Here is a 15,615-nt window from a genome sequence, read left to right as displayed (position 1 = left end):
CTGTTCTTTAGTTTTCCCGCGTGCGTACAACACTGTTGCCATAAGCAACAAACCCAACATTTTGCCACAAATATTAGATCCATAAGGCTTTCATGTGATGTAACATTTGTTCCCATGGAAATGAAAAAGATCACAAAGCTAAAGACTTATCAGCAGCCCCTTGTATATACATGTATGTGCATGTCAATAATCAAGAATATGTTAAAAAGTGTAATTTATTATATTGACTACAAAAAGGTAATTTGAGTCTTTACACACAGAGGGATCAATTTCACATGTTTATTGATAGTCATTAGAAGATGATGATTGAGTTCAAGTGTTTATTGCTGTAGATTCTTATGAAAACCCAAAAGGCATTATCTCGGTAAATTAGATGAAAAGGAGCAAACACCTGTAAAGGCTTCCTAAGTGTATAAAATGGTCCCTTTCTCTGGTTCTGTAGGCTATGGACTCACGGGGCAGACTGCTGACTTGGTACATGTGGAGCAGTATGTTTCCCTGTAATTTTGTTCTGTTTTTTATGATTTTTGGTGGGTTTAAATTTATCCAATTGTGGAGGCAAATATTGTCTTAAGAGCGGTAAGGCTATGTGCCCACGCTAGAATGTCCATGCGGATTTTTTTGCCTGAAAATCCGCAACTTTCGCGGCAAATCCGCACCCGCGGATTTACCGCGGATTTGCCGCGGATTTTGATGCGGATTTCATTTTTTTTTTTTCCCCCATTCAAAACAGAAAATCCGCACCAAAACTGCACCAAACAATTGACATGCTGCAGTTTGTTCCGCATCAAAATCCGCGGCAAAATCCGCAGCGGAAAAATCCGCAGCATGGGCACAGCATTTCCAAAATGCCATTGAAATGGCTGGGGAGTAGCTGTGCTGCAGATTTTCGGCAAATCCGCGCTAAATCCGCGTCAAAATCCGCGTCAAATCCGCGATAAATCCTGTAGCGTGGGCACATAGCCTAAAGCTGTATTTTTGTCTCATCTCTTTGCAATTGTAGGAGTCAATGTCACCCCTTTTCCATGTGTTGCCTCATGATTTTGGTTATAAAGGTCAGGCTGTTTACGTGTGTCCCCCCCCATTAGTGCAGATCATGGGTGTTGTTTGTGTGGGTGAGAGGCCTGTGATAGGGATATAAGGGGCCACTTGTTTCTTTTGTGTTACGTTGTCTTGTTTGTCAGGTAATGCTGTATTTTCAATGTTAAGGTGGCAATTATGTATTCTGTTGAGATGTGCTTTTGATGTGACAACTTACTTTCTCCCACACATGATTGTGGCCCAGTCCTGAGTGTTTTTGGTGTGAGCTGTGGATGTCTCCAGATGTTTTGGATGTCACTCAGTAGTGGTCACCAGTGCTCTGCTGAGAGAGGTGATGACTTTGGATCGTTGTGGTAACGGGTTGCTTGATTTTTCGTGTGTGAGATGTTGAGCTCTTCTCTAGGTTCTGGGCTTCATCGGGTCTCTGTTTTCCTGATGTGACATTGTTGGGCTGTTTCCTGTGGTGAAGCTGTAGATGTTTCCTCTCCATCTTGTGCACGGTCTTTATCTTTTGAGTGTTTTTGAGTTAAAGTGTGTCATTACTTAGTGTTTGTAGCTATATTGTTGTAATTAGATGAATCAGTGCTCTCCTTGTGTAGTCCATTGTGCCTCTGAGTGGTGTTATTGCAGTCTGCTCATCCATGCTGTGTGTCCCCTGGGCTTTGTGACCTTAGAGATGCGATGGCTACTTCCAGTTGATGTGACCTTACTGTGGTGGGTCTATTTTCTGAGTGATGAGGCTGCGGAGGGAGTTTGCTGTATATGTCAGCCCTGCATTGCTGGCGCTTGTGGTGCTGTGCAGTGAAGGATGGAGCATGTGAGATGCTGGGCTGAGCAGTGAATCTCCGACCTCAGGCCAGTCACTCTTGTGGCTTTTCTTGGTTATATGGGGCCAACTTGGAGTTGATGTGACTTCCCAGGATTTCTGCGGTTGTGGAGCCGGTGGGGGTGGGGGTGGTTGGTTGATTAATGCTGCTCCGAGGCACTGGTGTTAACATGGGGTATGTGTCTGAAGCCTTGTATGTGAAGCTAAGTAGTGCGGCAGCCGTGTTAGTTTGTTTTTTGTTTTTTTTGGTCTCAGCAGGTCCTGGTGTGTTTTAATGTTAGTCCTTGTGGACTGTATGTGTGGTGATGCATTGATCAGTATACAGCTGTGCTCCACCTATATTAGTCACATTATTCTGTTTGAGTCTTGAGGGGAAAAATCAAACTTAAGGGTGGTCTTAGCAGTCGATGGATCTTTCTGTTATAAAGGGTAATCTCTAGCTTTGGATGTGGAATTGTGGGTCTTTAGCACTTAGTTTAGGGAAAGGGCATGCGAGTGTGGTTGTGTCTTGTAAATAGTGATGGCCTTACTCTATGTCCTCTGTATTGTGGTGTATAACTGGTGACTGTGTGGCGGTATTGTGTGTTTGTGACTTGGTATTTAGGTGTTCTGGGATCAGTGTCTTGATGGTGTTGATGTGGGGAAGGAGTTACAGGGGGTGTTGTGATTTTTCTCTTATTGCTCAGTCTAAGGCCCCTTTCACACGTCAGTGATTCTGGGACGTTTGTGCTTTTTTTTTTAAACGTACCAGAATCCCTGACATACGCAGACCCATTATAATGAATGGGTCTGCTCAGACGTCAGTGATTTGTCACTGCACGTGTCTCCGTGCAGCGTACCCGCGTGTGCGTGATTGCTGCACGGAGACATGTCCATTTTTTTATGGCATCACTGATGTCCCACGGACCACGCAGTGGTGTGGTCCGTGAAACACGTGCCAGAAAAAAACGTACTTTTAAAATAAAAAACATTTTAACTCACCCGGCGTCCAGCGATGTCCTCTGCAGCCCGTTCTCCCTGCTCCTTCTGTGCCGGCTGATTACTGTCGCGCATATTCATTATGCGCGACACAGCCGACCCGGAAGCAGCTGCTGCAGGGGTCACCGCCGGCCGGATGCTGCGTCGCGGGAGCGATCAGCACCACGGACAGCGGGAGCGGGCGCAGGTGAGTGAATCTCTAAGTGCAATCACGGGCCACGGAGAACGGAGCCCGGATTGCACTTAGACAACCCACGTGTGCCGTGATTTTCGGCACACGCAGGGACATGTGCATGTTTTACACGCCAGTGAAAAACGTCACTGTTTTTCACTGACGTGTGAAACGGGCCTAAAGGTGGTGTCACACATAGCGATGCAGCAGTGATCACGACCAGCGATCTGACCTTATCAGGATCGCTTCTGCATCGTTACATGGTCGCTGATGAGCTGTCAAACAGGCAGATCTCACCAGTGACCAGCCCCCAGCCAGCAGCGACGCGTGGAAGCGTAACTAAGGTAAATATTGGGTAACCAAGGAAAACACTTCTCTTGGTTACCCGATATTTACCTTAGTTACTAGCACCGCCGCTCTCACACTGCCAGTGCCGGCTCCTGTTCCCTGCACTCCTAGCCAGAGTACACATCGGGTTATTACCCGATGTGTACTCTGCTACGTGTGCAGGGAGCAGGGAGGCGGCACTGGCAGTGTGAGAGCGGCGGTGCTAGTAACTAATGTAAATATCGGGTAACCAAGAGAAGGGCTTATTGGTTACCCGATGTTTACCGTGGTTACAGCTTACCGCAGGCTGTCAGACGCCGGCTCCCTGCTCGCTTCAGTTCATCGCTCTCTCGCTGTCACACACAGCAATGTGTGCTTCACAGCGGGAGAGCAACGTCCAAAAAATGAAGCTGGACATTCAGCAACGAGCGGCGACCTCACAGCAGGGGCCAGGTTGTTGCTGGATGTCACACACAGCGACGGGACGTTGCTGCTATGTCACAGAATATGGTGACTTAGCAGCGACGTCGTTGTCGCTATGTGTGACACCACCTTAAGGCATGCTGGGAAAGGTGGTAAGATGGAGTTGAGTGTGTGAAGGGGACGTGATTGTTAGGACAATTGGGCTGGTGTTTGGGCTCTGAAAGGTCAATTCTAGGGTTTTGAACTACATGATACTGAGTATACAATGTGTGTGTGTTTAGATGTTCACAGGATGTGACTAATAAATAGATAATTGTTGTTTTTATTGTTGCTGTTTCTCTCCTTATGAAGTCTGCTAGATTCCTCTGTAGTGATATATTTGTATATGTTGGAGGGTTTTTGGGTGTCCTGATTTTGGTGGTCACTCAGTGCCGGCTTTTCTGTCCCTTGTTTGGATTATTACTAATTTTTAGTTACATAGTTACTTAGGTTGAAAAAAGACCTAGGTCCATCTAGTTCAACCTTCCTCCACCAGTTCTACATTTAGTCACTGAGTCATTTATAACCAACAATGTTGTGTACTGAGGAAATCATCCAGCCCTTTTTTAAAAGCTTTTATAGTATCTGCCATTACTACCTCTTGTGGTAGTGTATTCCACAGTCTGACTGCTCTAACTGTAAAGAACCCTTTCCTATTTAGGTGTCGGAATCGCTTTTCTTCCACTCGCAGTGAGTGCCCCCTGGTCCTTAGTATTGTTTTCGGAAGAAATAAGTCATGTGCCAGTCCTTTATATTGACCACACATGTATTTATACATATAAATGAGATCTCCTCTGAGACGTCTTTTTTCTAAGCTAAACATATCTAACTTGTTCAATCTGCCATCATATGGGAGGCCTCCATTACTCATCATACGGGCGGCCTCCATCACTCGTCATACGGGCGGCCTCCATTACTCCTCATACGGGCGGCCTCCATTCCTTGTAATAGTCTAGTTGCCCGCCTTTGAACTGACTCTAACTTCTGAATGTCCTTTTTAAAATGTGGAGCCCAAAACTGGATCCCGTATTCCAGATGTGGCCTTACAAGTGATTTATAGAGGGGTAACAATACGTTGGGATCACGGGATCTAATCTCTCTTTTTATACACCCTAAAATCTTGTTTGCTTTAGCAGCTGCTGCTTGACATTGAGTGCTGCTGCTCAGCTTATTTGTAATGAGAATACCCAAGTCCTTCTCCTGTTCTGTAGGTAACTCTTATTTTTGTTAATCGTCTTGGGTAAGTGTTAGTCTAGTGGAGGCCATAGCACAAGGTCTGTGTGTGTAAGTGTCTTATGACTGTGTATTTGTGGTGTTTGTTTTTATTGGTGTAATGTTTATTGTTTTTGTTTTCTTCTTTCAGCTCCTGGTAAAAAAAGGCCTCTTCCCGGTGGTGAGAGTGTGAAGGATCAGACGGTCGGTGTGACGCTGGGTGGCGTGGTGTCCTGAGAGCGGGATCCGTGGTTCCTGTCCCCTGCCATATTGTCACTGACTGCTGAGTACAGGCTGCTTCTTGTCTTGTATTATGTATGTAGAAGCAGTGAGTTGTCTATTGTGATTGGCAGTGTCCATCCTCCGCTTTATTTTCCACCTCTATGGTGGGGCTGGGGCTGGGGCTAGGGCTGGGGCGCCTTGTTTTGGCCTCCACAGCTCTGTGTGTGGAGGTGTGAGTCTGATGATGGCGGGGGCTGAGGATGTGTCCAGCCCATGAGGTTACATGCGGTCCCTCTGCATGGGCTGCTCATGTGTCTGTGGGAAGGCTTGATTGTGTTTTTACTGTTAATATGGGGGTTTATTGCTTTTGTACTTATTGACTTGATGTGTAATGCTGCTAAAATATTCTTGAAATTTGTATTTTCAGCAATAAATGATTTATTATAATTTTTGTGTTGTGGTCTCTGGTATTTAGTGTCGGCTGCTCAAGAACTGTCTGGACACTGCACATAGTTTGTTATATGTTTTGTGTGTTGTTTTGTTTATTGTCCCCTGTGTTTTGTTTGTGGAAAACAAATGGGTTGGTCTAAAGGAGTGTTAGGCCCTGTACGCACACTGCGTTTTTACCCGCGGTTTTACGCCCTGTGTGCACACTGCGGTTTTATCCTCGGTTTTACGCCCTGTGTGCACACTGCGGTTTTATCCTCGGTTTTACGCCCTGTGTGCACACTGCGGTTTTACCGCAGAAATTTCTTGAGAAATGGTTGTAATCTTTCTGCAGACATTTCCCAACAAAACCTATGGGGAAAAAAATAGCTGTGCGCACGCTGCGTTTTTTTCCTCAAATTCTGCAGAAAGAATGTTCTAGAGAAAATTTCTTGAGAAAATGTGCATGTCACTTCTTTTCTGCAGGTACCAGCGGTATTGCACTCTATTCACTGTAATGTAATCGCGAAATACCGCGGGTATACCGCAGCTAGCAAATGATGTGCGGTATACCCTCGGTATATCCGCGGTTTACCTGCGGTAATGTTCATCACTGCCTGCGTTTTGCAGGGAAGTGATGTCATTATGACAGGAAGAGGAAACACACACACATCACACACACAGACATATAGAATACATATATATATATAAAAAAAACAAAAAAACCTGCAGGCTCTGCTGTATTTTTATCGTCCAGCTGAGGTAAACACACAGCAGTGGCCCAGTATTCACAGGCTGGGGGAGGGTTAATGCCCCCCCCCCCCCCCCTCCCGCATGACATACTCGATAACCGACACTCCAGGGGTGGCCAAATCCCCTTCCCAAGCCTCTTTCACCAGAGCCAGGGGGCCCCGCACACGTCGCCCCCGTACAGGAGCTCAAACGGTGAGAATCCTGTTGAGGCCTGTGGAACCTCCCGGTAAGCAAATAACAGGTGTGGGAGATACCGCTCCCAGTCACGCCCATGGGAGTCGACCAACATCTTAAGCATCTGCTTTAAGGTGCCATTGAACCGCTCGCACAGGCCATTAGTCTGTGGATGGTACGGGCTGGCCACCAGATGTCGCACCTGGACTTGCTTACAGAGGGCCTCCATCAGCTGGGACATGAATTGGGTCCCCCGGTCAGTGAGCATTTCCTGGGGAAAACCCACTCGGGAGAAAATCTCCAGCAATGCGGTGGCCACCTTGTCAGCCCGAATGGACGACAAGGCCACTGCTTCTGGGTACCGGGTGGCATAGTCCACTACCGTCAGTAGGAAGCGTTTCCCGGAGCTGCTGGGGATGGCCAGCGGGCCGACCAGATCCACAGCCACCCTCCTGAAAGGCTCATCGATGATTGGCAGAGATACTAGTGGGGCTTTGGGGCGTGGCCCCGCCTTCCCCACTCTCTGACAGGTTTCACACGAACGGCAGTAGGCAGCCACATCGGCCCCCATTTTTGGCCAGTAGAAATGCTGGTTTAACCTGGCCTTGGTCTTAGCGATCCCTAGGTGTCCGGCCATCGGAATCTCATGTGCGATCCGCAACAACTCCGTCCGGAACGGATAGGGTACCACCAACTGTCGGTCCCTGGGCCACGCCTCCGGTGAACCCTGCTGGACCGTGGCCCGGTACAGCCGTCCTTGGTCCCAGACCACTCGCTCCGGGTCCGAGGGAGGCTGTGCCGCCTGCTCCTTAAGAGCTTTCAGGCTGTCGTCAGCTTCTAACGCTGCCTGAAACCCCTGACTAGATGTGGCCAGAATCGACGAGACTGTCACATCTTCAGTCAGTACCCCGGGACCTGTGTCCTGGCCTCCACCTGACTCGGCTGCCACTTGGTCAGAAGGGGAAGAGCTATCGGACCTCCGGGAGGCCCCTTGGCTTCCAGCACTCCCACTGCGGGTGACAGCGGCCACAGCCGCTGCGACCGTGGGTCGTGCCTGCTCCTCCTCCGTTCCTGACCAAGTCGCCGGTTCAGGCAGACCTACCTGGCTTCCTGACACCCCGGTTGTGGGGGAACCATGCACCGAGATCTTACCTGGGAGCACTTCCGCTCCTGGACCGGCCCCAATCTCACCTGCCTGTTCCCCTCCTGCAGCAACAGAACCCCGCTGTGAAATCTCTGGGGACCCCACATTTGCTGCGGTAGCCCCCACCCCACACACTGGTCCTCCCCCTGCAGCACCCGGCTCTCTGCTTATCCCTGCAGAGGGCAACAGATCCCAGCTCACAGGCTGGTTACTTGTAGAGGCATTGTCACACCTTTCTCTGACCCCCTCCCCTGTCACAGCTGCAGCTGAGTGTGTGTCTATGGTGTCTATGCAAGCAGAAATATCAGAGTTCACTCCCTCCTCCCTTACATCATTCATAGATAACACATTAACATTGTTAGGAGTCATGTCAGTACGGGCTGAAGGTTCAGCCCTTGGGGGGGGCCCAAACTGGGAGGTGATCTGCCCCAAATCTGTCCCAAGTAGCACGTTTGCAGGGATCCGATCAGTTACCCCCACCTCCCTCACCCCCCGCCCTGCGCCCCAGTCCACATAAATGTCAGCAACAGGCAGCGCCGGGTCAGTGCCTCCAATCCCGGAGACAGCGAGGGTTTTTCCAGGGATCAAGTCTTGGGGGGACACCATCTCAGGCCGCACCAGAGTCACCTCCGAGGCGCTGTCTCGCAGTCCTATGGTCACAGACCGGCCGACGGTGACAGGTTGGAAGCTGTCCAGGGACCTACCACCACCCCCACCCACACAATACACCTTGGGCGGCCCTTGGGACGGGGACGGAGCCGGGGCCTTGGGACGCTGAGGGCACATGGCCTTGAAGTGTCCAGGAAGGTTGCACTGGTGGCACCGTCTTGGTTCCGCCACGGGCCTGGAGAGGGGAGTTGAGGGGGACACCCCCTGCAGTCTAGGGGCAGGTGGGGCAGTCGCCGAATTCATCTTACCCCCTCTCCAGGTGCTGCTGGTGGCCGCTCTCCTGGCCTCAGGGGCCCGGTTGTTGGTGTAGTCATCGGCAAGGGCAGCTGTAGCCGTGGACCCCTTTGGCTTCTGGTCTCGGATGAACTGGCGGAGATCCTCAGGGCAGTTCCACAAGAGTTGCTCCGTGATGAACAAGTCCAGGATCTCCGGTCCGGTGGAAAGCTGCAGGCCTTGGGTCCAGTGGTCGGCAGCTCGGGCAAGTGCCCGCCGGTGGTCAGCCCAGGAGTCCTTTGGTCCCTTCTGTAGGCTCCGGAACTTCTTGCGGTAGGACTCTGGAGTGAGGTTGTACTGTTGGATCAGGGCCCGCTTGATGGTGTCGTAGCCCTGATCTGCCTCAGCAGGCAAGTCCCCAAGGATATCCAGGGCCTTACCCCTTAAACGGGGGGTCAGGTATTTGGCCCACTGGTCCTTGTCCAGATGGTGCTGCAAGCAAGTCCGTTCAAAAGCAGTCAAGAAAGAGTCCAAGTCTCCATCCTTCTCCAGCACTGGGAAGTCCTCAACACGGACCTTTGGAAGTTTGGTGTCTCGAAGGTCACATGTGGCTGATGAGGGCCGGAGCTGAGCTAGCTGCAGCTGGTAGTCACGGTCTGCCTGTCGCTCTCGCTCTTCACGCGCTGCCTGCCGCTCTCGCTCCGCAGCCTCACGCTCTGCGTGCCGCTCCGCAGCCTCAGCGTCACGCGCTGCCTGCCGCTCTGCCCTGCGCTCTGCCAGGAGTTCCTTGTAGCCCTTCTGGTCTCCAGCCTGGAGAAGGGCCATAGCCATTTGAAGAAGGCTATCCGAGCCTCCCAGGCTCGGTGGAATGGCACGTGGTGATCTGCGGCACGCTGCAGAGCTAGGCGATTCACTGTCCCTTTCAGAGCGGAGGGCTGGCATCTGGCTCGTTGAGGAACCTTGGGTGAGCTCCTCCTCATCTTGTCCAGCAGTGCCAGGTTGCGCAATGTCCTCGGCAGAACGGTTTTCTGGCGTCGAGCTCCTGGAGGACTCGTGGGCCACCTCCTCATTGCTGTCCACAGCACCGTCCTCCCTCTCTTCGGCTCCTGCCTTAGCATTGGCCAGTTGCATAGCTCTGCTCCTGGTGCCATCAGCCATTCTTGCAGACTTTTGGTCACTGACACAGAACTGACACCTGATGCCTCCACACACCTTACAGTATCTGCACTCTGACACTCTAGTGTTGAGCTAGTCTGAAGACCCCAGCAGCCACAGCTGCTGCAGGCAGTCTTTAGTGTCTGGGAGTATGGGTCTCACACTCACACACACTATTATCTCGATCCCACCGCTATGCCACCAATATGTCACAAACCACCGGGGGGGTCACTCAGAAATCCCCCGCGCTGGCTACCAGTACGTCACAATCGGGGGGTAACAAGTGGGGGTCACCCCTCCTTTATACCTCCCGACCGACAGACAGAGCACGTGACGCGCTCTCTAGCGCCCCTCTTATAGTCAGGCCAATTATGGAATTGCCCGACCATAAGCAAGGAGGCCGCTATACTACTTATGCCGATTATTGAAGGGTCCCCGGTGAGAGTAAGGTATATATTCCCCCGACCTCCGCGGGCGGAATATATAAAATCTCCCCGAATCTCACTGGCCTCCACACAATAATCCTTGGCACAATTCGCTGCCACCAACCGATTTACGGTAACTATTAGCCGAACACACAGACGTGGGATTCAAGATCGAGATAACAGAACAGCCCAAGATTAATTATATAATTTAATCAGCCTAAAGCACACTAGAAACTACAATATATACAATAGGGAATCTACAGAATATACATATGTCAGAGTACAGTTACAATCCAATCATGGGTTACAAACAGGCATACACAGTTCCAGCAGTTACCTTGTTGCGTCTGGCCACAGGGGGGCGCTGTACCCAGGTTTCTAGGATCCTTCCCACAGATGTTTCCTACACGTGCCCCCAGCGAAAAGAACACTGGAAAATGGCCGAAGTAGGGTTATCAACCTGGGCAAATCCAGGTCCCCTCCTACCTTAGTGACCTCAGAGGGAGCACTGCTCCACCCCTGGCTTGAGTTATGGACAATCCACAACATGGAATATGGGCCATAACTTTGCCTGGGAGCGTCGTAGGCGGACGCCAATGCTCTCATTGTGACAGTTATGAATTTAGCTACAGAACGAGGGGACTCATGACCTGTCTGCCAGTTCCCCATTGGCTGATATCACGCCTGGGGCATTTCCCAATGTCCTGCTCCCATAAAAAGGGTGTGCCAGCATCGTCCGCATGCGGAGACACCATTTTTATGGTTGCCATATTTATCGGAAATATGGCTTGCGAGATATGAACCATTTTTTACTGGAGTCGTTCTGTCTGGCTATTTCCATAGCCTTGCTAACTAGCTAGCAGCCCCCACTACAGGGTCACGGCAGGGAGTCATCCTGTGTCCATTGTCCCCAAGCCACCTAATTTCCATATCACAGGACATGGCCATGGAGGTGTAAGTGGAACACTGAGAACAAGAAGGGAGGGGGCACTGCCAGGGAGTGATGAGGGATTATGACTGGAGTCATAATTCATCTTCATATCCCGGGATTTGCCTCACAGCTCTGCTGTATTTTTATCGTCCAGCTGAGGTAAACACACAGCAGTGGCCCAGTATTCACAGGCTGGGGGAGGGTTAATGCCCCCCCCCCCCCTCCCGCAGCCGAGAATATCAGCCTGCAGCTGCCCCAGGACTGTCGCATCCATTATGCCGCAGTCCCGGAGTGTCCCCGGCTCAGGTAATAAGGAGTTAAATGGCAGCGGATCGCTGTCATTTAAGTCCAGGCTTAATCATGGCAGCGTCTATGAGACAGCTTTCATGATTAACCCATAAGTGAAGTGAATAAGCACACACACCGAAAAATCCTTTATTTTAAATAAAAGACAAAAAAGCCTCCTCTTTCACCCCTTTATGACACCCCCCAACACACAGCTCCGGCATAATCCACGCAGGTCCCGCGATGCTTGCATCCAGCTGCGACTGACACTGTACAGAATGCAGTGTCGTTACGAGGCTGCAGAGAGGTAATTACAGGTCATTTCTCACGGTCAGTAATGTGAACACTATCACTCGTGAGAAATGCAGTGTGTGCTCACAGGGACTCCATCTATTGATTGATAGAGGACAGATCAATCTATTAATTATCTATCCATCTATGTATCCTATCTATCTATCCATTATCCATGTATCCTTCTATCTATCTATCCATTTATCTATTTTTTTTTCTTGTTTTCTTTTTCAACATACTTTTATATATTATTGCAGTTACAGCATAAAAAACCGCAGGGACCAACCTGCGGAAAAAACGCACCAAAACCGCATGCGTTTTCCCCGCAGTTTTGTTGCGTTTCTTTACTGCAGATGCAGTAATCTTCAACTCCTAGAAGTTTCTCAAGAATTTTTCTAGAGAAAAATCACTTTTCTAGTGCACACATAGCCTTAATGATGGGAAGATTTGCAATGGTTCAATTTTTTTTTTTTTTTTTTTAGTGGTCCCTTTTATATCTACAATGTGTTTAGACAACCTGTGTGTTGTCTTCCTCAGATGATGTAATGAGTCCATACCAACATGACATATCTAGGTAAAATCTAATTAGAGTAATAGTTATATTAATTTAAAAGAGGGCTGTTAGAAAAGCAATGAATCCGAGAAAAACTGGACCATACTTTATCATATAAACAGCCTATATACAACTATGTGGCTAAAAACAGTCTTAGATTTTATTTTTTTTTAATATTATGTTCTACAAAACATGTAATTAAGAGAATATAGAAATAGTGAATAATAATATTCAAAACAATAAAACCTGATAATGGTTTTTTTTTTTTAATGTGTAAATTATATTCACCAATGTTATCCTCTATAAAGTGTATTAGAAATTAATGTTAATTTTAGGTTCTGAGAAAACCATTTTGGGTCATTAAATTCTATCATGTTCCTCTATAACCGAGCTATTTAGACTCTCTCTATTTCCATATTTGAAACAGGAGATGTCTTCTACTCAGGATCCTACATCTTCACTGTTTAGCCACATTTTCTAAAGGGGGGTTTTGCCTTTCCAGATATAAGAAGTCCACCACATAAGGATAAGACCTACTGGCCGAACTAGAGGACCAACCAACAGATGATGATCCGCCCATCAGCATCAACAGGGATTTGGCCATTGGCTAATGCATGAAGTGTCCCACTAAATGGGCATATTTGAGCTTGTTTATGCCCCTAGACTATGCACGAGGCCATATGCTTTTTCTCTGGCTGTTTGGTGCCCTCTGTACTGGGATCATGAAGGGTTTTCACATATGACTGTGTGTGTTTTGTTGTTACACATGCACTTGATCCACATCAATTAGGTCAGTTAATAGGCAGCAAGTGATGTCTGGAGAAGGAAGCAACCGGACATTTTTTGTGTTGGGGCTTTTAGTGTTTTTATAATCTGTTATACTGTTTGTGTCTTTGTTGATTTTTGCCAGTTTTGATGATATTTATTTATGTTTATCTCCAGATTTGTATATTAAGTCAACTCAAACAAAATATAATTTTGAAAGCATTGGTTGTTTTGGTGGCAATTTTCAGCGTGTTAGTTATGTTTTGTGGTGGGTAATTGGACTATTAACGTGGGGTAGTCGATGTGTTTTGTTGGTTATCCTTTTCTCCATATATTTTGGTTGGAGGGGAAAGTGTTGAAATGTTATTGTAGTTTCTGTGTCGAGAAGTGGTTGATGTTGGTTTTGTTTGTTTATATTTGTTGTGGAGTATTGAGTGTGTTTTGGCTTGGGTTTAGATGAGGTGATGTTGCTTTTGGAAGTAATTATTTGGTGGTGGTTTTTTTATTATGGGATGTGGTTGTTGTTATGTGTTGTTTAGTGGTGTAATATATGTGGTTATAAGGATAGTGTTGGTGGAGTTTGGTTTTAGTATTCGTTATGTGATGTGATGTGATTTTGATTGTGTCCTTCCCCTTTTTCTAGTGATGTTTTTCTATTTTCTCCTCCCTTTGGTTGCAGCGGTTACTTGTTAGGTGTAATTAATGTGCTATATGTGTGTCGGGCTTGGTCTATGATGACCTTAGTCTATGGTGCAGCCTGTCTAAGTGCAGCTTTTAAGTGCACTGCAGAAATATAACAGAAATGGACAAAGGGCTACTACCTCCCTTAGTCATAAGGTAAGATATTTCTAAGCACAAGTCTTTCCAACATTTCACTCCATACTAACTATTCAAACAAACAAACCAATACACATAACAAACATCCTTCCTTCCAATCAAGACACCATAAATTCCAAAACCCATTACCACCTTAGCAAAATAACAAAAATCACTACGACAAAAAAAAACAACTTTGCCAACTAAGGCTAGTTTCACACTTGCGTTGAACGGTATCCGTTGCATTGCGTAACGGATGCAACGGATGTGTTGCATATAGTGGCACAACGGATGCTGCAAAACAACGCAATTCGTTTTGATTTTTTTTTACAGTTTTACCAGCGGCAGACTATTGTGAACGATCAGCTGATCGCTCCCTGCAGCCGGGTAATCAGCTGAGCGCTGTGACTTGCCGGCGGCCGGGCATTCTGGCGGCCGGTCGCTCAGCTGAGCGCTGTCGCTTGCCGATGGCCGGGCACTCAGCTGAATGTTCGGCCACCGCGAGCCAAAATAAAGTTTGATTAAAAAAAAAAAAAAAAAAAAGGAGCATGCGCAGTGAAATCCAGAGGATTCCGCTGCTCAAAATAACGTTACATGCTGCGTTCCTCCCGCTGGGCGGAAGCAACGGAGCGTCGCCCAGCGGAAGCAACGCTGGTCCTTTTGGTACAATCCGTCAACCATACAAGTCTATGGGAAACAGCGGAATCCGTTAACGGATTCCGCTGTTTTCCAAAAGGGCGTATTGTAACGGAAGGAAATAAACGCAAGTGTGAAAGTACCCTAAAGCCCACATAACAAAAAAAAAACCAAAACACTACAACTACATGGTATTGTAATACCACAACCAAATACAAAGCAGACCCTTAGCAACATGCAAATGTGTACACAAATCTAAGGCTATGTGCGCACGTGTGCGCTCTGCACCGCACCTAATAGGTGCGCTTCAGAGCGCAGCTGAAAAGCGCATGGTGCCGGCAGAGAACGCGCGCTCTGCATGCTGCCTGCTATAGACAGCATGCAAACCGCACGAAAGAAGTGACATGTCACTTCTTAGAATGCAGCGATTCGGGCAGCAGCTGAATCGCTGCATTCTAATATGCCACGTGTGCATGGCTCCTGCACAATCTCCATAGACTGTGCAGGGGACGCAGGACGCATGCAGTTACGCTGCGCTGCAGATCGCAGCGTAACTGCATATAGTACGCACACGTGCGCACATAGCTTAAGATGACAAACTCACTATATTCACCACAACCGAAAAAAAAAAAAAACTATCACTTACCCCACCACCACAGCTTGGCCTCCTCTGCCACTATCATTCTAAGCAAACACCAATACACAAACACCAGCCTCACTTCAACTTCCTTCTCACCCGACTATCAAGAGTATCTCCGCTTACAACACTCTTCAACATCCCTATAAACCAACACAAAAAACACCACAACAGTAACGACACCCAACCAAATATCCACTTACATAACTGTCACATCAAACACCAAAACCCACAAACAAGATTCATGTTAAAATTATACTTTCACAGTAGAAACAAAAAAACAGCAAAACTTTACACATTATTAGCAGCAGACACTCACTATACATCAAAAACAAAACAAAAATACATTTATTACAAGACACACCAAAAACACCCACCAATACACTCTGCAGGCAGCGACAAACACAAAAAATAGATTACATAACATTTCAACACAACACGATTTTCACCACAAGCAGACAATCTGCTGCATCTGATCCCCCTTCCTAAATAACAACTCATC

The 15,615-nt window shown here is 47.9% G+C and overlaps 1 protein-coding gene across 1 annotated transcript in view; it reads left to right on the top strand.

The window, feature by feature from the left end:
* The window catches only part of CEP128 (centrosomal protein 128), a 231,396-nt gene extending 225,709 nt beyond the window's left edge, over window positions 1-5,687 (top strand). Inside the window, exon 25 of the mRNA XM_075330946.1 lies at window positions 5,170-5,687. Coding sequence (XP_075187061.1) covers window positions 5,170-5,255 — 86 coding nt within the window. The 3' untranslated portion in view covers window positions 5,256-5,687. The remainder of the gene's footprint in view (window positions 1-5,169) is intronic.
* Window positions 5,688-15,615: the final 9,928 nt, after the last annotated feature.

The sequence above is a fragment of the Anomaloglossus baeobatrachus genome, chromosome 12 (genome assembly GCF_048569485.1).
Source record: "Anomaloglossus baeobatrachus isolate aAnoBae1 chromosome 12, aAnoBae1.hap1, whole genome shotgun sequence".
In the NCBI taxonomy this organism is placed as follows: Eukaryota; Metazoa; Chordata; class Amphibia; order Anura; family Aromobatidae; genus Anomaloglossus; species Anomaloglossus baeobatrachus.
The sequence above is the reverse complement of the archived record's forward strand: the minus strand, read 5'-3'. Positions and strand labels throughout refer to the sequence as shown.